At 44.7% G+C, this 22,660-nt stretch overlaps 1 protein-coding gene across 3 annotated transcripts in view; it reads right to left on the bottom strand.

Moving 5' to 3' along the window:
- LOC136582680 (hydroxysteroid dehydrogenase-like protein 1) overlaps positions 1-17,320 on the bottom strand; it is a 29,163-nt gene extending 11,843 nt beyond the window's left edge. The window contains exons 1-2 of one of the 3 annotated variants that reach the window (XM_066583865.1): positions 17,295-17,320; positions 16,963-17,033 (exon numbers count right to left, since the gene is read on the bottom strand). Coding sequence is in view for 1 of the 3 variants with exons in the window: in XM_066583863.1 (XP_066439960.1) it covers positions 5,621-5,659 (39 nt within the window). In the remaining 2 variants the exon portion in view is untranslated. Of the gene's footprint in view, positions 1-5,620; positions 5,674-16,962; positions 17,072-17,294 lie in introns of those variants that run through there. The other 2 variants (XM_066583864.1, XM_066583863.1) reach the window with 2 other exon arrangements.
- Between the last annotated feature and the right edge of the window lie 5,340 nt (positions 17,321-22,660).

The raw sequence follows: 22,660 nt of genomic DNA, 5'->3' as shown, positions 1-22,660 counted from the left end.
TAGAGCAGTTCAATAGAGGTGGGCATGTCGTGGGCGGGGCTAGGACGTGAGCTGAGGGAGGCCATGAAATCCTGCCTTTTCATGTCTCTTACTACCATCGGGAGCGCGCACACAGAAGAGGGAGAGTGCAGAGCATTGTGGGAAGGCAGCACAGAGGCGCCATCTTTGAAAGCTGCAGTGAACATCAGATTCTAAGGTAAGAAACTGACATTGCAGCTGATCTGCCTGCCGGTTTGAGCCCCTGTATGCTGTGTGTTACTATCCTTACTGAAAGGGAAGCAGCAGCATTATAAAAAATTTTACCCTGTGTGGCCGGACAACCCCTTTAAGGTAACTCAGGTTACTAATTGTTAGTCTCCCCCTGTGGTAACTGTATTGGGTTTCTAGCCATGCGTAGTGAGGAGATGGTAGAGCCCTGTGACAAGGTTATTTTTCTACCATGCTGTCTCCTCGACTGAGGTCCTGCTCCTCAGACGCTGCACTGCCACTGGGCTGGGAAGCATGATATTGGCTGGCGCTCAGCTCCTATAGTTGGCATTGTCTTCTGCAGCAGTTCAGAGGGAGCGAGGGGGATTGTTAGATCTCAGCTGGTCTCTGTATATCTGGTGGTGGAGTGTAGAGGTTGGGCTCATGAAGGGGAAAAGACCCAAGCCTGCTGCAGTCTCGGTGCCTGGAGCTTCCAGCTTTGCAGCAAAGGGAGAGAAATAAACAATCATTCTCCCCAGAGGCCCAGAATTTAAAACTATGAGGCCCCCTTACACAGTCGCTTTTTACTGCAATTAGTGAGGCGCTTTCAACACAGTGCTAATCGCAGTGCAACACTCCCATTGTTTTCAAAAGGACCGCTCACACAGGCACAGACAGCCGCTCGATTGCCACAATTTTCATGCTTCCGTGCAGTTGTCAGCACCGACAGAAGATCTCCTGCTGGTAACGGGGATTGAAAAGAGATTGCTCTGATTAATTAATTGAATGGCTGTGATTGGTGCATCAAGCACTGTCTCTGATTGGCTGAGCCACCCCTCGAAAGCCATTCAAAGCAATCTCTTGCTGGAGGCGGGGTTTTCAATCCCTGTTACCAGCAAGAGATGCTCTGTCGGCGCTGACAACTACAAGCAAGCCTGCAGGAATGCCATTGAGCAGCGGGACGGACCTGGACAGCGACCTGCTAGGCTCATATTGCTTTAAAAAAAAAAAAATTCAGCTTCCTTGGCTGCGTTTTCACCTGCTAGAGCAGCGCTGCGTCTCTTCCATTCCTGTGCCCATCAGCATGAACATCAGCAGGAAATAAATGAGCCACAGGCAGTAATAGAGTACCTCAGGTCCCTGGGAATGGTCAGGGCCTTCAGAAAAGTAGAAAAAACACAATTTACAATCTTGAAAGTGCAGGCAATGGCCAGGCTTGATCAAGAGTACCTCCACACAGCAGTCCCATACTTCAGGATGCTGTGTGTGAACAATTAAAGAGTCAAAGACGCGTTTCTCCACCCAGCAGTCCCAGACTTCAGGGCGCTTGGGTGTGAACAATTGAAAAAGAGTACCTCCACCCAGCAGTCCCAGACTTCAGGACGCTCGGGTGTGAAAACACGTGGATGAGTACCTCAAAAAAAACAAAAGATCTCAGCAGCACACCTTCAGCCCAATAGGCTCACAGATAGGGAGAAAGGGATAGAATATGGCATCAAGCCAGTAGATGCGCGCTCACCTAGGGGATCCGGACTTCATAGATCCCAATGCAGCGTAGAGAAAATGTGTATGGAGAGTAGCATCAAGTAGAAGCTATTTCAAAAAGACATCCTGGAATCTTCAGGGAATCCAAATCCAATTTTCATCTTTATTGAGTTAAAAACTCCGTCAGCATAAACAACAAAACTTGCAACGTTTCGTCCTATGCAAAGGACTTTGTCAAGCAAAGGCCTTCGAAAAACGCGCTCACTCTCTCTCTCTTTGGGGCCTCACTCTCTCTTCATCACGGGAACACATTCTCTGTGGAACCTCTCCTCCTTTTCCATTTTCACTACATGAGGGTTCAAGGTACCCCCTTACAGCTCTGTACTTTCTCTCCTTGGTGGTACTTAAGATGGAAGCCCTTTCCAGCCCTCACATTTATACCCTCACTCATACCACATGACAGGACATAAATTGATACTTTCTCCAGACAGTCAGCTCACATCTTTGCAGACATTTAACCCATCAATCACTTGCTGCAGCTGTACAATACACATAACAATGTCAAGACATTTCTGCACAGCACACCAACACAAGACATTACATGTATGACATTTATGGAGGGGGCCAGGATGATGCACTGGGCCACTACACTAGCTCAAATACACTTTTACCAGACTGAGGAGAAATTCTTGAACAAGAAGAGGCAAAGAGGATCTCTGCCAGACTCATATACTGCTATACTGATGTTCCCTGATCTCTCTCAAATGACTCTGCAACTTTGTAGACAATTTATTCCAGTTACTTCATCTCTCCACAGTGCCAACATTAAGTGGGGCTTTCCTACCAAGCATCTTATTTCAAGGAAAGGAGCATCCTACATTGCAGCGTCTATGCTAGACGAACCATTTTTCCTAATGAAATGAAACATTCCTTTTGAACAAACATTTTATTAAATTCATACTTCCTGCGTAACCGACTAGCTGGATTGTTTTTACACATTTTGAAGGAAACTGCTAAAACCCAAAATGGCAGTTTGATAATTGGGGGCAATTTTAATTCAGTTATGGATACATCTATGTAATCCTCTTCTGGATCCAGAATACCTTTCCCTATTGTCCTGAATTTACAAAAGGAGGTTTAGCTCTGCCTTTATACTTTTCTATCTCTACCTCATTCTTCTTATGATTAACCCATTGGCATACACCCCGAGGGTTTTAAGGGAATTAAGTAATGTGATAGACAAATCATTCTGTCTGTTCCACTAGATTGGCATATGGCTAATGTGGTACTGATTTTCAAAATGGGATCAAACAGTGAACCTGGAAATTACAGGCCGGTAAGTATTATTTCTATTGTGGGTAAATTGTTTGAAGGGTTTCTTAGAGATGCTATCCTGGAGTACAAATAGGTGTATAACTCCATATCAGCATGGGTTTATAAGGGGTTGCTCCTGTCAAACTAATCTGATCAGCCACTATGAAGAGGTAAGTTCTAGACTGGACTTGGGAGAGTCATTGAATTTTGTCTATCTGGACTAGAGATGAGCGAGCACCAAAATGCTCGGGTGCTCGTTACCCGGGACGAACTTTTCGCGATGCTCGAGGGTTCGTTTCGAGTAACGAACCCCATTGAAGTCAATGGACGACCCGAGCATTTTTGTATATCGCCGATGCTCGCTAAGGTTTTCGTTTGTGAAAATCTGGGCAATTCAAGGAAGTGATGGGAACGACACAGCAACAGATAGGGCAGGTGAGGGGCTACATGTTGGGCTGCATCTCAAGTTCCCAGGACCCACTATTAAGCCACAATAGCGGCAAGAGTGCCCCCCCCCCCCGCACTGTCAGCATAAAGATCGTTCTCCTCTGCCATAGCTGTAACAGCTGTGGCAGAGAAGAACGATGTTTGCCCATTGAATTCAATGGAGCCAGCAATACAGCAGGTTCCACTGAAAGCAATGGGCTGCCGGCGATCGCGGGATGAATTGTCGGGAAGGGCTTAAATATATAAGCCCTTCCCTGCAATTCATCCAGAAATGTGTTACAATAAAAATATATACCGGCGTATAAGGCGACGGGGCGTATAAGATGACCCCCCAACTGTCACCTTATACGCCGGGAATACAGCGGAGCAAAGAATAAAAATCATTACTCACTTCACCGGTGCTTCTGCGGTGCTGCTGCAGGCTGTCGCTCCCTCCTGGTCCCCGGCAGAGCATTGCTTTCTGGACGCAGTGGTTGAAATCCCCACCTCCAGAAACACACGTGCCTTCAGCCAATCACAGCCATTCAATGACATCATTGTCATTGGCTGTGATTGGCTGAAGGCACGTGTGTTTCTGGAGGCGGGGATTTAAAGCCCTTCGTAGAGAAAGCAATGCTCTGCCGGGGACCAGGAGGGAGCGACAGCCTGCAGGAGCACCGCAGAAGCACCGGTGAAGTGAGTAATGATTTTTATTCTTTGCTCCGCTGTATTCCCGGAGTATAAGGTGACAGTTGGGGGGTCGTCTTATACGCCCCGTCGCCTTATACGCCGGTATATATTTTTATTGTAACACATTTCTGGATGAATTGCAGGGAAGGGCTTATATATTTAAGCCCTTCCCGACAATTCATCCCGCGATCGCCGGCAGCGCATTGCTTTCAGTGGAACCTGCTGTGTTGCCGGCTCCATTGAATTCAATGGGCAAACATCGTTCTTCTCTGACACAGCTGTTACAGCTGTGGCAGAGAAGAATGATTTGTCTTCTATATGTTCTCAATGGGGTCGGCGCTGCTGCCGCCGGCCCCATTGAGCGCATATAGAGAAGAGAACAGGAATCGCAGATCGCACATAGGTGCGATCTGCGATTTCTATGGCCTAAGAAGGACCGTTGAGGTTCTTGAAGCCTAAAATAACTCCTAACGGTCTCCCTATAGCAGCAGCACTTTCCCTGATTTATGTCAGAAGGCATCTGTGGCGAGCCGCGGGAGGGCAGATTTTAATACTCGGGTGACACCTAATCTTGCCAGCCACTCACTGCAGGGGGGTGGTATAGGGCTTGAACGTTGCAGGGGGAAGTTGTAATGCCTTCCCTGTCTTTCTATTGGCCAGAAAAGCGCGCAAATTTCTCAGGGAAGAAAATGAAAGTAACCCGAACACCGCGTGGTACTCGTTATGAGTAACGAGCATCTCGAACACCCTAATACTCGAACGAGTATCAAGCTCGGACGAGTATGCTCGCTCATCTCTAATCTGGACTTTTCCAAAGTGTTTAGTACTGAGCCGCAAAAAAGCTTGATATATACAATGAGTATGCGTGTAAGTAATTGTCTCAGCGATAAAAATCAAAGGGTGGTTATTAATAGTACTTACTCTGATTGGGTCATCTATTACTAGTGGGGTGCCCCCAGGATCAGTTCTGGGCTGTATCCTTTTTAATGTATTTATTAATGACCTGGTAGAAGGATTGTGCAGTAAAATATGAATATTTCCAGTTGATACAAAATTATGTAAGGTAATTAACATGACGGACAGTATACAGTTGCAAATAGATCTGTATAAATTGGGGGCTTGGGCAGAAAAGTGACAAATATGTGTGAGGGGTTAATTCTAGATTTTCCCCTGCAGTCAAAATTAAATAGAGGAAAAATACGTTTAATTCTCCTACAACTTTCTTTTATCTAACTTTTTCTCAATATGACCCTGAATCTTGTTTTCACATATCTTATCTTTACTTTCCCAAGTCATCCTGTTTTGAGAAAGTTATTTTCTGAGAAACTTATCCAAGGACACATTTTTGCTTTGATACAGTTGTTACAGAGTGTTGATATATTGTTCTTGTAGGAGATGTCTTTGAAAGAAGTATTATTAATTATAATCTCCAGATGTCCAGCGACTTCGGACATGCGCAGTGATTAGATCTTACGCAAGCAACCTTTCTATATATTCTGTACTTTGCAAATAAACTCACTTCGCTTCTTGGCATCACATGTCGTATGTGGCTGTCCATTTGCGTCGTCTGAGTACTCACATCTAAGACTAATTCAGAAGCAGACAGCATCAGCTGAACGGTCTAATCAAAGACCCCCCTAACATTACTTGGCGCTGTAACATGGGGGCAGAGGCTAACTCCTTACCTGCAGCCAATACCTGACGACCCTACCTGCCGACCAGCTGGACCAGAGGCCACGGGACCCCAGATCTACAAAACACCGGTGTAAGGTAAGCCCTTGACTTACCACTCCAGCTCTGGGCTCCCCTGACTTCAGTCCCGTGTTGACAGGAGGTGAGTCGCTGCATGTTATATAGGATGCTTCTGCCTGTTATTTACGGTGTTCTTAGTAACCGCACTAGACGGAAGAACCCTTGTGTGTACATTGCCATGCTGTCTGCTGTGTGCTGTAGAAATTATTGCTTTTATTCTTGCTTTAACTGCCATAATGTTAGCTGTAATTTGTAAAAGACAAAATTACTAAAGCCACCCAGCAAGGCAAGCTGTGTCCCCTTATGCCAATAAGAAGTAAAGATATTGCAAATAAGTGTCCTGCCAGCTGCGGACCTGGCAGAAGGGACTGGCCTGATTTACCCGAAGGAAGCGGTGTGCATTCTTAGACTGCGTGATTGAGATAAAAACAGAGGAACAAGTCCATAGTGCAAATAAGTGTCCTGCGAGCCGCGGACCTGGCAGAAGGGACTAAAAGGTCTGTGTGACCACCAGATTTACCAGAGGAAGCTGTGTGCATCCTTACACTGTGTGATAGTGGTAAATCAAAAGGTAAATCCATGAGAGAAGGGGAAGGGAAAGACATTTGTTGGCAAGCCTATAAAATATACAGACAGATAGGACTTAAAAAGACGGGAACCTTTAACTATGAGTTCTGGCAATAGTACGGGAGAAAGCATGAAAGATATCAGAGACGCTGGCTTAGGGGGAAAAAAAAACCAGACAATATGGAAAACAGCTAGAGAAATAGCAAAGGACAGAGAAAGCAAGTTAGCCGTGGGGAGAGAATGTAGTAAGTTGTTGAGAAAAGCAGGTGTTTAGAATTTTGGGAATCTTAGACCAACAAGTTTGGGAAAGATTCAGAGATAGTCAAAGGTTGGATAAAAGTATGTTAGACAGATGGATTGAGGCAAGTGTAGATACGGCAGTTATCAGAGAAAGGGAATCCTTTTATAGTCTGTGTTCCTTTGGGACATAAAGCAAGTTCATGCAGAATCTGTGGACAATTATGTGACAAATAACCATTATTGTTTGTCTTGTATGTCTTGATGTTATGTAATCTAATCTTTGTTGTACGTTTTAGTCTCCGTCATACAAGTGTAAGAAAGTTATACCCCACTCACGTCAGTGGGGGCTTTTGAGAATACAAGGGTTTAAAATGCTGCGCTGTTAGAAGCGCTTAGCATGTTGTCTTTTCTATGTGTTTAACTATTCCCCTGCCATCTGTGTTTGATAGTCTGTGCAGAGAAATGTACCTCTTATAATTACTAATGATTAATGTTGTGTAAAGTCTGAATGTTCTGGCCACTTTCTAAAATCTGTTTCATAGAGAGATAAAATTCAAGGTTATAGAATAAAAGACAGACGTTGATGAAATAAGAAACTTGTAATGAATTACGTGAATTATACGGTCTTAAAAATAGAAAACATATAGGGATTTTGAGGTATGTTTTTGCTTTTTGGGTAAATGTCAGTTCTGTGATTGGTTGGATGTCTGTATCACTGCTAAATGCTGTTAGTACTGTACTGTCTCTGAGAGAATGGTCTGCAGGGGCTTGTTGTAATTCATGTCTTTGTTATTTGTACTGATATCTTACAAGCCTTATCTGCATCCATCAAATTCTCACCAGATGGATCGGTACGGGTTGAGACCTCAGGTGCCAGTTCAGAAGAGTTTTGTAAACTAACTGCTCTCTTGGTGGATCCGGCTCATGTATTTGTCTTGACAGCTACTGCAGAAACTCAGCTTTCCGCAGGTCCTGACAAATAGTAAGCCACTTCCAAGACAAACTCCAATTCTGCAAAACAAAGGTTGTTCTCCTGGCTCATCGCTTAGCCCAAGGAACTGGACATCTGACATAGGGACAAAAGGCTGCTGACCAAAAGCCATACCTGTACTTACACCTGCTGCCAAATTCCGCACCTTTCTGGGCCTTGTTTCATACTGCCGCCCATGGATCCACTCTGTTTCCTCTCTTATGCAACTACTCTATGACTGTCTCTCAATCATTCTTTTCTCTCTCACCCCTGAAGCTCAATTCTCAGCTCTCCACCCTTTTACACTTTACCATTTATTCTTTTCTGTACTGAATTTTCTGGCCATATGACGACAGTATTGACACAAAAGCATGGGGGAGAACCACGGCCACTTGGATACTACTCCATGAGGCTTGATCCAGTGGCTCGAGGAGCTCCCTCATGTGTGTGTGCGGTGGCAGCAGTACAGGCAATGGTTGACAAATCTTCGGAGTTGGTATTGGACTACCCCCCCTAGTGGTCCTCACCCCTCATGACATCCAGAGCATATACACGCAAGTGCAACCCAAGCACTTATTTCTGGCCCGTCAAATACAGCTACAATGTGCTCTTGTCATTCTTTTCAATGTTGCTACTACTTTGAACCCGGCTACTCTTCTTCCAATTAAGTATCCTAGTTCAAAGGGGGGGAGGAGAAGACATAGGTGATCTAGGCATTGCAGGTCAGTTATTTTAAAAATGTTTTTTTTTTGCAACAAGGTTCTGATCTATTTGAAATAGAATACCAGCCTGATTGATTAGCAGTAATCGGTGCAAGGGGTTTCAGGAGTGCCAATTCAGCTGGCAGAAACTGAACCGCTTGAGGTAATGTTTAAAGGGTCGCGATGCCTCACGCGCTTCCTTGTGCTAGAAGGTCCTGAAAGCATATTGGGAACTGACGTGATGGGACCCTTGGGATGTTGTATCGAACTTCACCCGTCCGGTGAGGCTCGTATACACCCCGGGTCTGAAAGTCACCCGACCTTCTTTCGGATGGCAGCAGACCAAGCGACACCTCTCCCTGTCCTCACTCTTACGCACGCAGAGGAACAAGTTTTTAGTGTCATTCCTTTGAGCCTTTGGGCTACCAAACAGACGGACCTCGGCAGACTGTCAGTCCCACCGGTAATGGTTTACCTAAAGGAAGGGGGAAAAGCCCCCTTGGTCCGTCAGTACCCCCTGGCACATGTCCAAGAAGATGCAATTGCAGACACTGTCTCTTCTTTATGTCAACTTAAAGCCCTTAAGGAATGTGTCTCCCCAGCCAATACCCCTTTGTTCCCCGTTAAGAGAAAGAGTATGAAGGGCCAGCCAGACTGTCAGTATTTGTTTGCATTTATTTTCAGAGGAAAGCAGTACTGTTGGACAGTGCTGCCATAAGGGGCACAGAATAGCCCAAAACCAGTTCACCAGATGCATGAAGCTGGTATTAGACGCCTGGCCAATTCCCGAGGGCACCGCCCTCTTGTAATATGTTGATGACTTACTTTTGTGTGCTCCTGACCCAAATAGTTGCCTCAATGCATCACTAAGCCTTTTGTGTTTCCTCCATCAGAGTAGAATTGCTGCAAAGCCAGCAAAGACTAACTTCAGTTCTACAAATCTCACGTAGTGTTCCTGGGCCACTGCCTAGGTCCAGGTACTAAACACCTAACGCCGGAGCGCACGAAGGTGGTAAGTGACATGCAACTCCCCACCTCCCATGCCCAGTTGCGTACCTTCTTGGGACTGGTTTCATGCTGTCGGCCGTGAATACGTTCTGCCTCCATGACCATGCAGCCTCTGTACGACTGTTTGGGTTCACAGCCATTTGCCCTGACCCCGCAGGCCGAGTCAGCCCTCCTTCAGCTGAAGGTACAGATAACCAGTGCACCCGCACTGGGGCTGCCAGACTATGACAAACCTTTCCAAATGTACGTCACTGAGATGGCGGGACACGCCACCGCTGTACTGACACAAATGCATGGTGACAAAAAGCGACCTGTAGCATACTACAGTGCCCATCTTGACGCGGTGGCTAGAGGGTCTCTATCATGCGTCCGAGCGGCTCTAGCAGTTCAGGCACTACTGGACAAAAGTTCTGACGTTATCCTAGATCCCACCATGGTGATCTACACCCCACATGACATACATGGTATCCTGACACAGGTAAGCTGTAGACATCTGTCTCTTGCCAGACAGATAAAAATGGAACTCGCAGTGCATTCCTCCTCGAACATCTCATTCCAAAGGTGCACCACCTTGAATCCAACCACCTTACTTCCATTAGGTGACGTAGATTCAAATGGGGGAGTAAGCACAGGGGACCAGTTGTTTTACAACTCCCTGACTGATGAACAGGAGGCATTTGACACCGGAAACCAGCATGACTGTGTGGGTTTGCGCATGTCACAGACAAGCCCCTGCAGAACCCCCAGTTTGAGCTGTTTGTGGATGGATCCAGATACCTGAATGACGAAGGAAGGTTTGTAACAGGTTTTGAAGTAGTCACACTGAATGAGATACTTGTACAAAAACCACTGCCGCCACACATGTCAGCACAGGAGGCTGAGCTCCGTGCTCTAACTGAGGCCTGTACGATTGCAAAGGGTACCACTGCCAACATTTACACTGATTCTAGGTACGCGTTCGGCATCGCACATGATTATGGACCCATCTGGCGGTCCAGGAGCTTTCTCACAGCACAAGACAAGCCCATTAAGAATGGTGTATCAGTAGGTAGATTAATGCAAGCCATCATGTTGCCCGAACAGGTGACCATAATAAAGGTTAAAGCACACACGCAGGGACTGTCACCAGAGAGCAAGGGGAACGATAGGGCAGCCAAGGCTGCAGCTCTCCTGGACAGGACTCGAGACCCCCCAAGCCCTGTGTGCTGTAAGGTAGACTCTGGTACCACAGTACCCTCCAACCTAGGGCCTACGGCCACGGGAAGTGAGGTAGAGCAGTGGACCAAGGCAGGTGCTAGGTATGTTGATGGAATGTGGAGAATGGGAAGTAGAATGTGTTTGCCGGCAGCAGTTTTCCCGCAGATGGCGGACCTAGCTCACGGTAAGGTGCATGCCTCCAGGAATGCTATGGTTTCTGTTGTGGACAAGGTATGGTATGCTCTAGGGTTCGACAGGATGGCGAAGGCATGTGAAGTGTGCACCCTTCACAAGAAGTGGTAAGAACCCCCCCCCCCCCCCCTGGAAGTGCACACCCAGACCACTGTATCCTGTTCAGAGATTACAAATCGATTACATCCAGTTTCCTAAATCAGGCAGGTATGAGTACGTCCTTGTGTGCGTGGACCTGTGCAAAGCCACCGCACAATGCACAGCGACTAAACTTGTGTCAGAACTTGTATGTAGATTTGGGGTACCAGAGACAATTGAGAGTGACAGAGGTACACATTTTACAGGTGAAGTGATGCGAGAGGTGATGTCAGCCCTTGGGGTGGAACAAGCGTTTCACACCCCATACCACCCGCAGAGTTCAGACAAGGTTGAAAGACTAAATGGTACGCTTAAGTTAAAAGAAGTGTTGTTTGGCTCTATGCCAAGATTGGGGCTGTATCATCCACAGGCCCTACAGCAGGGCTATGACACAGTAGCCGGATATGTAAAGCACCTGTGTGACCAACTAACAGTAACACAGAATCTAGTCTTTTTCTTCCATTCCAGACACAGACAACTTAGAGGGATCACACTCTCTACAACCTGGAGACTGGGTGGTCGTAAAGAGGCGTGTCCGGAAATCCCTAGGGCCCAGATTCAAGGGGCCCTATCAAGTCCTGCTGACCACACCTACTTCAGTAAAAGTTGAAAGAACTGTTGCTTGTCTTGGGACTAATGGGACTTTTCATGCCCTGCTTTGCCCCCCCCATGAGAAGGAAAAATGAAGGACATTTTGTTTATTGATGAACTTTTTGGACTCCTCACTCCATGCTTCGCCCCTATGAAAGGGTGCAAAATGACAATGCCCAGAACCACTTTGTTAGACACCACCAAATACTGGTAGATGGACTGAACACCGCACAGGTGAAGGACTGTTGGACTTGCACACACGCACCTGGTGCCACTAGTTTTCTTTTCCTGGTTGTTCCAGAATTGCTTACATGGACAAATGAAAACTCAGAAACCTGGGATAGCTGGTGGGGTAACACATTTAGTTCTTTGAACCCTGCCAATTGGTTCTCTGGTCTGGGAGGGTGGTTCATGGGAATTTTACAAAGTATGCTTCAAGTAGTAATGATTTTGCTCGTCATATATGTTGCTTTAAAGTTAATCATGTCTTGTATCACATGTTGTAGTGAAAAGGCTTTTGCTAAACTTTAACCCAGATGGACTTTGGGACCACCACATGACTCTAGGGAATCTTGCAGGAGCTGGCACCACTCGGGTGAATGTACCTAGCATGATGGTGGACCCTATGTCCAAATGGGGGAATGTGAGGGGTTAATTCTAGATTTTCCCCTGCAGTCAAAATTAAATAGAGGAAAAATACGTTTAATTCTCCTACAACTTTCTTATCTAACTTTTTCTCAATATGACCCTGAATCTTGTTTTCACATATCTTATCTTTACTTTCCCAAGTCATCCTGTTTTGAGAAAGTTATTTTCTGAGAAACTTATCCAAGGACACATTTTTGCTTTGATACAGTAGTTACAGAGTACTGATATATTGTTCTTGTAGGAGATGTCTTTGAAAGAAGTATTATTAATTATAATCTCCAGATGTCCAGCGACTTCGGACATGCGCAGTGATTAGATCTTATGCAAGCAACCTTTCTATATATTCTGTACTTTTCAAATAAACTCACTTCGCTTCTTGGCATCACATGTCGTATGTGGCTGTCCATTTGCGTCGTCTGAGTACTCATATCTAAGACTAATTCGGAAGCAGACAGCATCAGCTGAACGGTCTAATCAAAGACCCCCCTAACATATGGTTTAACACTAATAAATGTAAGGTTCTGCACACGGGCAGGTAAATACATATCACCATTACATGCTAAATAGGAAACCACTGGGCAAAACTGACATAGAAAAGAACTGGATGTCACGTCCGCTTCAAACGTGCTTTAACAGCATTTGCAAAATAAACACTCTGGCACTGTTCACACCATGGAACCAGTTAAGCAAACTATAAGTGGTAAAAAGAAACAAAAAAAGAGAACTTTCCCTATGTGGCTCTAGCAGGTGATCCCTGCCTAATAGTGAATGTCTCGTCCAATAAGGACTCATTCACACATGTTCCTCACTATCCCTGCAACCGATAGCTAAAAATTCCACTATACAAATAAACATACTCCAGCATAAATCAAATGACTTTACTTATCTTTAAAGAGTTGCTAGGAGGGTCACAGAACCTAGTTGCTGAATGAGCCACAGAATGTTCTCCTACACCTACTAAAGGAGACTGCATGAATTGAATAGCACAGAACCAAGATGATGTGGAAATAAAAACCCTCTCTAATTACCCTCAGGTGTGTTTCAACAGAAACACACACCCTAAGCAACTCCCACCAGTGTTAAAGGACACAAATGAAAAGAAATACAAAAGAGCAGCAGAGTGAAACTCAACCCATCACAACACTTGGGGATTTTAGTTAACTGTAAACTTAACTTGTGCAACCAGTGTCAGGCAGCTGCTGCCAAGGCAAATAGGATTATGGGGTGCATCAAAAGAGGTCTAGGGACACATCTTGAGAACATCGTTCTTCCTCTTTTACAAGTCACAGGTCAGATCACGGATGGAATATTGTGGACAGTTTGGGGCACCAGTACTCGAGAAGGACAAATCAGAGCTTGAATGGGTTCAAATGTGGGCAACTAAAGTAATAAATGGAATGGGCAGACTACAATACCCAGAGAGGTTTATCAAAACTGGAGTTATTTAGCTTAGAAAAAAAGAGAGCTGGGGGTTACCTAATAACTATGTATAAATATATCAGGGGATACAGAGATCTCTCCAATCTTCTATTTAAAACCAGGACTGTGATTGTAACAAAGGGGACATCCTCTAAGTCTAGAAGAAAGGTTTCTACACTAACATAGAAGGGGGTTCCTTACTGTAAGGGCAGTGAGACTATGGAGCTCTCTGCCTGATGATGTGGCGATGGTGAACTCGACAAAAAAGGAGCCTGGATATCTTTTTTGAGCATTATAAGTCTATGAATCTTATGCATCAATTGGAAGAATTATATTCCTTTAGATATGTTACTAAAACCTTCACATTTTCCTCCTGGATACCTTGGACAGAATATCTTGCCAAGAGCCCCTATAATTGTCCATTCTTTTTATATTGCCAAATTAACAGGGGTATGATACCCATGCCAGGCCTGCGGGCTGCATGGGATAAAATGAGTGTAGTATTTTGATCAGTTTATCCTCGCCTACATTTATTTATTTCTCCTTTTCTTTTTCATTATACGTATTTAGTAGTTGTGCACACATTACTATTAATACTTATCCATTCCTTATTCATATACCTATATGTTAATTTTAAATGTTTACATTTACTTTAATGCTAGTATGTTTAATTACTCTGATAGGTCTACCGAGTCTATGTTTTGGACTTAGATCATACTCCTGGAGGGAGTATGACAGGCACTGCGTTATACAGCATTCATCATGCTGTGAGTATAACTGCTGCTTGAGCATGTGCATGATCCCCAATGAAACAACGTGAGAGTTGCTGTTCCTGATCGGCAGTGATGCGCCAATCTGGATGTGCCGCCCGGGATTGATCGACTGGTTATCCAAGAAGGTTTTTTTTATATGTGATAGTGCTGGATGTGGAGCTTGTAGATATGGGTTAAAAACTAAAAATGTTAAAAGTGCAGATGGAAAATCTGAATTTATTATCATAAATGTCATCAATTGTGATAGTAAACGTGTTATTTACAACATATTTTGCACTAATTTTAATAAAAGTTGCACAGCTGCACTATTCGCACTTAAAAACACTTATCATGGAGCATATTAATGACATAGAGAAAAAAGGAACAAAAATGCCTTAGGAATTGCAAGACACTTTTTATAGAACATCAAGCAGGCTCTTTGGAGCCATTTACACTCTGGGGTATTGAAACTGTAAAAAAAACTCTATGAGGAGAGGATTGGAGAAAGATTTTTGTCAGCAGAGAGGCATTCTGGGTATTGAAATTGGGAACTCGCTTACCAGTGGGTTTAAATTTTTAAAATAATTTGCTGTAAATTTACTAAAGAAGAAGGAATAAAGAGCAAGGAAGGAAAGAAAGAAAAAAAAATGTTTTGAATTTTATTTTCAGTTTTGAGTGTTGCAATCAAGTTTGTGGAAATGTGCAGAATTAATTTAAATGTACAGTATAATGATTGGTCCATAATTGATTTTAAAGGGAAGTACCATGTGAGCTTGTTAGCGGTGATCCAGAAGGAAATCTTTCGAAACGCGTCTGTGCATAGTCATGGTGTTACATGGAAGCTACCATTTGTAATTTTATGGATTTTTTGGAAGAAAAGTAGTGTTTTTAAGGAGCCGGCTTTTCTCCTTTGTTATTTATGTGTTATTGGTTTACTTACATTGTTCTTTTCTATAATTGTATCTTAGGTAAGAATCAGACCACATTTCATTGGTAATCAATATAGGAATTAACCTACTTTTTCTTGCAACTGTAAGTCTTCGTTTATACCCATGTAAAAGAGCCCAAAAGTTGATGAAAATGGACAATTTCCACCAAAACAATCTTCTCTCCAGTGAAATATAACAATGTACAAGCAATGATAGATTGTCATCGTCTAGAAGGAAGTTAGCGATTTCTGAAATGTGTTGTTTTTTTTTTAAAGATTTTGCCGAGTCCAAATGGGCTAAACAAAACTTACTGTATATACTCTTGATGACCTTAAATGTTCTTTTTCACTATGTCTAATGAGGAATTGTATATTCATTCACATATTAATTGTTACTCTAAAGAATGTCTTGTCATCAATAATTAATTTAATAGCTTAACCTGCCCATACATCTTCAGTAGCTGGCAGCCAAATATTTGTTCAGCCTCACAGTAACTATTTCACCTGAATCCCCCATATAAACATGAATGCTCAGATCAACCAACTGTTCATGTGTTTTCAACAGGCAAAGGGGAGAAAACTTCTGCCAGACATACCTGGCAACAGAAGAACAAAGGGATTAGCCATTGAAATTCAACAAGCCTGATTCTTCTTTTCTCTGACATTATGTATCAGGAGAAAGTCGGGAAGCCCTCATACCCCTACTATGGTCAGTGGGTTCAGCCTACATTTCGCTAATGTAAACATGTACATTGTAAAGTACAAAAAGTATCTGCCACTATACAATCAGCACAATATTTTAAAAAGTTATGGTTTTATAATTTGATGACATAAAACTATATTTTTCCCTGAAATGTGCTATTATTGTGGACAAGTAGTAAAACTTGAGAAAAATACGAAACATATTTGGTATTTCCATAACTGCATCAACCCATAGAATAAAGGTAGCACAAATTTTTTCGCCACCGGTGAACAACATAAATTGAGAACAAAAAAGATAGGGGGGAATTGAGTGGGAGAAAACCCATGCAAACATGGAGAGAACATATAAGTCCATGCAGATGACAACATTTGGTGGTATTGGAACTCAAGACCTGAGAGCTACAAGGCAACAGAACCAACCACTGAGCACTAAATAGTTTTAGGTCTTCAGGATACAGATTAATTATACATAATATGTAATAGCAGACCTCAGAATATGATCCTCATTGTGCATTTAAAGGGGTTGTCCCGCGGCAGCAAGTGGGTCTATACACTACTGTATGGCCATATTAATGCACTTTGTAATGTACATTGTGCATTAATTATGATCCATACAGAAGTTATAAGAAGTTTTTCACTTACCTGCTCCGTTGCTAGCGTCCTCGTTTCCATGGAGGCCGTCTAATTTTCGGCGTCTAATGGCCAAATTAGACGCGCTTGCGCAGTCCGGGTCTTCTTCTTTCCTCAATGGGGCCCCTCGTGCTGGATGCCGGCTCCTTGTAGCTCCGCCCCATCACGTGCCGATTCCAGCCAATCAGGAGGCTGGAATCGGCAATGGACCGCACAGAAGCCCTGCGGTCCACCGAGGGTGAAGATCCCGGCGGCCATCTTCAGCAGGTAAGTAAGAAGTCACCGGAGCGCGGGGATTCAGGTAAGCACTCTCCGGTGTTCTTTTTTAACCCCTGCATCGGGGTTGTCTCGTGCCGAACGGGGGGGGGGGGGGGGGTTGAAAAAAAAAAAAACCCGTTTTGGCGCGGGACAACCCCTTTAACTCACGTTTTAGATGGAAGGTTAGATGAAAATGAAGTCCTCACTGATAAAAATTTTGTCCACTGATGTTATCTGCCCTGGAATGTAAAGATACCTCATATATATTAGTCGGCTGATAAACTTCTAAAGTTTTTGGTCTAACAGCTCATTTGATATCTTGAGCAAATTTCCTCTTTTCTTGTCCCTCCCTCCTAAAACGTGAAACCACTAATAGAATCATAGAATGGTAGAGTTGGAAAGGACCTCCAGGGTCATCGGTTCCAACTCCCTGCTCAATGCAGGATTCGCTAAATAATTACATACAGCCTCTGTTTGAAGACGTCCATTGAAGAACTCACCACCTCACGTGGTAACCTGTTCAACTCCTTGATCACTCTCACTGTCAATTTTTTTCTGATATCTAACCTGTGTCTCCTCCCTTTCAGTTTCATCCCATTGCTTCAAGTGTTTCCCTGTGCAGATGAGATTAGGGCTGATCCTTCTGCACTGTGACAGCCCTTCAGATATTTGTAAACCGCTATTAAGTCTCCCTTCAGGCTTTTTTTTGCAAGCTAAACATTCCAAGATCCTTTAACCGTTCCTCATAGGACATGATTTGCATATTGCTCACCATCCTAGTAGCTCTTGTCTGAACTTGCCCCATTTTTTTGACCATGCTGTGGACAAACAAGAAACATTATATTGTTTTGTGTGTCTACAGTGTAATCATACTCTACAGATGCAACAGAAAACAAATTCCATCAGCACTTACTACAAGTGAATTAAATGCAAAGGTGCATGTAAGCCATAGTGGCAACAAAAGCATTAAACAGACAAGTGTTGTTTTAGGATTCGCTTCCTCCTCTGATGCTCATTATTGAGTAGAAGGAAAATATAGAATAACACACTGTAGCACAAGCTCATCATGAACAGACAGTGCCAGGCTGTCATCTTGAGCTATTTTCAGAAGGGAGGGCTTTTTTTAATTTTCCCCATGTCATAGGTCACATATGTGGTATCTGTTACATTTGTGTGGGCTAGTGAGCACCGGACCCACACAAATGTTACCAAAGATAGGGAAAACCAAGTGAAACAACCACCGCTTGACACCTCTTCTTATCTTCTATAAGGAAGATGAGCAAGGACCTACCTCATCGTGGACATCACCCCAATAGAGGGTGACCCAGCGGTCTTCGGATCTGGGCCCTTGCTGCCCCTAGGAACCCATGCCCCCAGGCTAGGACATATACACATGTTAGCACCGACAGGGACAACTTGACATATCAGGGTAACATCGCTTACAGCATCAATCAGGCCCACCCCAATGACCTGTTGCCAGCGGTAAAGAAAAAACACCACACATGGAGGTCTGGTATAGTTCCTCACACGGGAGTAACTGCATACCTTATTATAGATTACATGGGGCTTTATACCCCTTATCACGTCATTAGAAGTGTGTAACTGTCTTATTGGCTCAAATCCACCGCATAACCCTATATACGTGATGTCCACAGTTCCGCCTGAGGCAGTGTTAGTCATATACGTAGTTAAACAGTCTTTATCTAGTTAAGGCATCTTTGGGAAAACTGCCAAGCACACAGTCTTCATATCCGTTTCTCCTTTACCTTATCTTGGTCCCTTGACACATCTCTCTCGGCCTTGCAAAACCTTGGCATAATATCTAATTAAGCTTCAGTAAGGTCCATATTAAGTTTTTTTTTTCATTATAGCATTGCATACAATTAGCATACGTATAAAAAGAAAGACATATAACAATATATATATATATATATATATACATACATACGTATTTTCTACCAACATACACATGTATTTCCCTGTCAGACAGGAGAAGAAGACACACAGTGCCATAATCACTGCATACAGAAGCCAGTACACAAACACTAGTAGTAGATGTTAATACTATAATTGCCAGGTATTTGTTGATATTTTGGCCAAAATATGGAAACTAGCGGGCCACATCATGGCTCCCGGCAATACCGCTAGTCCCTACACTAACCAGGAGTCCAGTCACATAACCAAACAAAAGCACAAGAAACAAACCTTTTTTTGCAGCCACCACACATAGAACCTGCTCACATGACATAAAGAAAGAAATGAGAACAGAGACAACTGACCACACCCACACTTGGGAAGACAGCTTTTATGCTTACTGACCTAGAGTGATTGGCTGACCGAAGACACACACGCCCTGCCAGCACAATCCCCCGCACCTGAGCAGGAGAACTCCAGGGAACCTGGAGTATCACAGATCTCAGGAAACAGACGTGGCAGTATCTTTGCATTTGTAATGTTACAAATAAAAAAGTTAGTATATTATTTAACCCCTTAAGGACATGGCCTAATTAGCCATGAGGAGGCAAGGAAATTTGGGAGATTTTCATTTCCACTTTTCAAAAGCGACAACTTTTTTATTTTTCCGTCGACATAGTCATATGAGGGCTTGTTTTTTGCATGGCCATCTGCAGTTTTAATTGGTACCATTTTTAACTGCATATAATGTATTGTAAAACTTTTTTGAGAGAGAGAGACGGGAGAAAAAACATAAATTTCAGGTTTTTCAACTTTTGCACAGTAAGGGCGCCCACCCACTGGCGATTTTTTTTCCCTGCGAAATTCGCAGCATTTTTTTCTCTGCAGCGGTCTATGGGACTTGTAATGTTAAAATCGCGATCGCGCAAAATCGCGATAGACCCCTGCAGAGAAAAAAATGCGAATTTCGCAGGGAAAAAAAATCGCCAGTGGGTGGGCGCCCTAAGGGTGCAGTCAAACGAGCGTGTTTTAAGTTTAGAGAAGTACAATTCTTGGTTCATTTAATGCAGGTTGAAATTCTTTAAGCTTGAGCAGTCTAAAGGCCCATTTAGACAGGACGAATGTCTGGCAAACAATGCCCGACACTCGTCCCTCAACATACTCGCTCCTGCGCTGTTTCACGGGAGTTAGTATCTCTGGCTCACAGCAGGGTGCAGGAGGAGATTTCTCTCCTTGCTCTCCCCCGCCCCTCTCCATTAACTTAACATACTGAAAGGTCCCTATAGTGAGAGAGGGGCGGAGGAGCACTAGGAGAGAAATCTCCTGCAGCCGCCCCACCCCCCCTGTTGGCCACTCTATAAGTGAGGTATAGTAGTATATTAGAAGAATGAAAAAAGATGCAGATATTCAAGCCCCCTAGTGGGACAAAAATAGAAAAATAGTCCAAAAAATAATAAAAGTCAAAACTCAATCTTTCCCTCTTTACTATGTAAAAAGTATCATTAAAAAATAATGTGTTATTGCTGTATTCATAATAATCAGGGTAAAAAAGCTAGTACATTATTTAGGCTGCACAGTGCATGCCATGAAAAAAAGTACAAAAAATGGTAAAAATAGCTCATTTTGGTTCTCTCGCCTTACAAAAACCAAAATAGAAAGTAATTAAATCATTGCATGAATCAACATTTTTTTTCTCTCAAAACGGCTGTGCAGACCATTGCACCCGGCATTAATACTACAGGGATAAAATTGTGTAGGCAGGGCCAGAAGACATACATTATTCATTGAATAGACGCAGTGTGGCTTTTCCTTTGAAAAACAAGGGAAAAAATTCTATTTCGCCTGCCTCTGACAGTCCTCAGGGCTCTGGGTACGTGTGTGCTGCGTGCAGAACGTTAAAAAAAATCAGACGCAGCCAGCTACGTTTTACTGCAGGCTTGCGCCAATTTTTTTCCTGCATGGGAAATCCCTGATCTGCTGTAGCGAATAACTTTGCATCACTGCAGTTCTGTGACACATTTGCAGGGCCACAACACAGTTATTAAACTTAGTAGTATTCATTGAATACACGCAGTGTGGCTTATCCTTTGAAAAACAAGGGAAAAAATTCTATTTTGGCTGCAGGCTTGCGCCAATTTTTTTCCTGCATGAGAAATCCCTGATCTGCTGTAGCGAATAACTTTGCATCACTGCAGTTCTCTGACACATTTGCAGGGCCACAACACAGTTATTAAACTTAGTAGTATTCATTGAATACACGCAGTGTGGCTTGTCCTTTGAAAAACAAGGGAAAAAATTCTATTTTGGCTGCAGGCTTGCGCCAATTTCTTTCCTGGCTTGGAAATCACTGGTAATACAGCATGCTGAGGGGTAGGGGTAGGCCTAGAGGACGTGGACGCGGCCGAGGACGCGTAGGCCCAAGTGAGGGTGTGGGCACAGGCCGAGCTCCTGATCCAGGTGTGTCGCAGCCGACTGCTGCGCGATTAGGAGAGAGGCACGTTTCTGGCATCCCCACATTCATCGCCCAATTAATGGGTCCACGCGGGAGACCTTTATTAGAAAATGAGCAGTGTGAGAAGGTCCTGTCGTGGATGGCAGAAAGTGCTTCGAGCAAGCTATCATCCACCCAGAGTTCTGCACCGTCCAGTGCTGCAAATCCGAATCCTCTGTCTGCTGCTCCTCCTTCCTCCCAGCCTCCTCACTCCACTACAATGACACATGCTCAGGAGCGGGAAGACTCTCAGGAACTGTTCTCGAGCCCCTGCTCAGATTGGGCAGCAGTGGTTCCTCTCCCACCAGAGGAGTTTATCGTCACTGATGCACAACCATTGGAAAGTTCCCGGGGTCCGGGAGATGAGGCTGGGGACTTCCGGCAACTGTCTCAAGACCTTTCAGTGGGTGAGGAGGACGATGACGATGAAACACAGTTGTCTTGCAGTGAGGTAGTAGTAAGGGCAGTAAGTCCGAGGGAGGAGCGCACAGAGGATTCGGAGGAAGAGCAGCAGGACGATGAGGTGACTGACCCCACCTGGTGTGCAACGCCTACTCAGGACAGGTCTTCAGAGGGGCAGGCAAGGGCAGCAGCAGGGCAGGTTGCAAGAGGCAGTGCGGTGGCCAGGGGTGGAGGCAGGGCCAGACCGAATAATCCACCAACTGTTTCCCAAAGTGCACCCTCGCGCCATGCCACCCTGCAGAGGCCGAGGTGCTCTAAGGTCTGGCAGTTTTTCACAGAGACGCCTGACGACCGACGAACAGTGGTGTGCAACCTTTGTCGCGCCAAGATCAGCCGGGGAGCCACCACCAACAGCCTCACCACCACCAGCATGCGCAGACATATGATGGCCAAGCACCCCACAAGGTGGGACGAAGGCCGTTCACCGCCTCCGGTTTGCACTGCTGCCTCTCCCCCTGTGCCCCAACCTGCCACTGAGATCCAACCCCCCTCTCAGGACACAGGCACTACCGTCTCCTGGCCTGCACCCACACCCTCACCTCCGCTGTCCTCGGCCCCATCCAGCAATGTCTCACACCGCACAGTCCAGCCGTCGCTAGCGCAAGTGTTGGAGCGCAAGCGCAAGTACGCCGCCACGCACCCGCACGCTCAATCGTTAACCGTCCACATAGCCAAATTTATCAGCCTTGAGATGCTGCCGTATAGGGTTGTGGAAACGGAGGCTTTCAAAGCTATGATGGCGGCGGCGGCCCCGCGCTACTCAGTTCCCAGTCGCAACTACTTTTCCCGATGTGCCGTTCCAGCCCTGCACGACCACGTCTCCGGCAACATTGTACGCGCCCTCACCAATGCGGTTAGTGGCAAGGTCCACTTAACTACGGACACGTGGACAAGCACAGGCGGGCAGGGCCACTGCATCTCCCTGACGGCACATTGGGTGAATTTAGTGGAGGCTGGGACAGAGTCAGAGCCTGGGACCGCTCACGTCCTACCCACCCC

The sequence above is a fragment of the Eleutherodactylus coqui genome, chromosome 11 (genome assembly GCF_035609145.1).
Source record: "Eleutherodactylus coqui strain aEleCoq1 chromosome 11, aEleCoq1.hap1, whole genome shotgun sequence".
Taxonomy (NCBI): Eukaryota; Metazoa; Chordata; class Amphibia; order Anura; family Eleutherodactylidae; genus Eleutherodactylus; species Eleutherodactylus coqui.
Note: the sequence above shows the minus strand (reverse complement) of the source record. Positions and strands in the feature narration are given on the sequence as shown.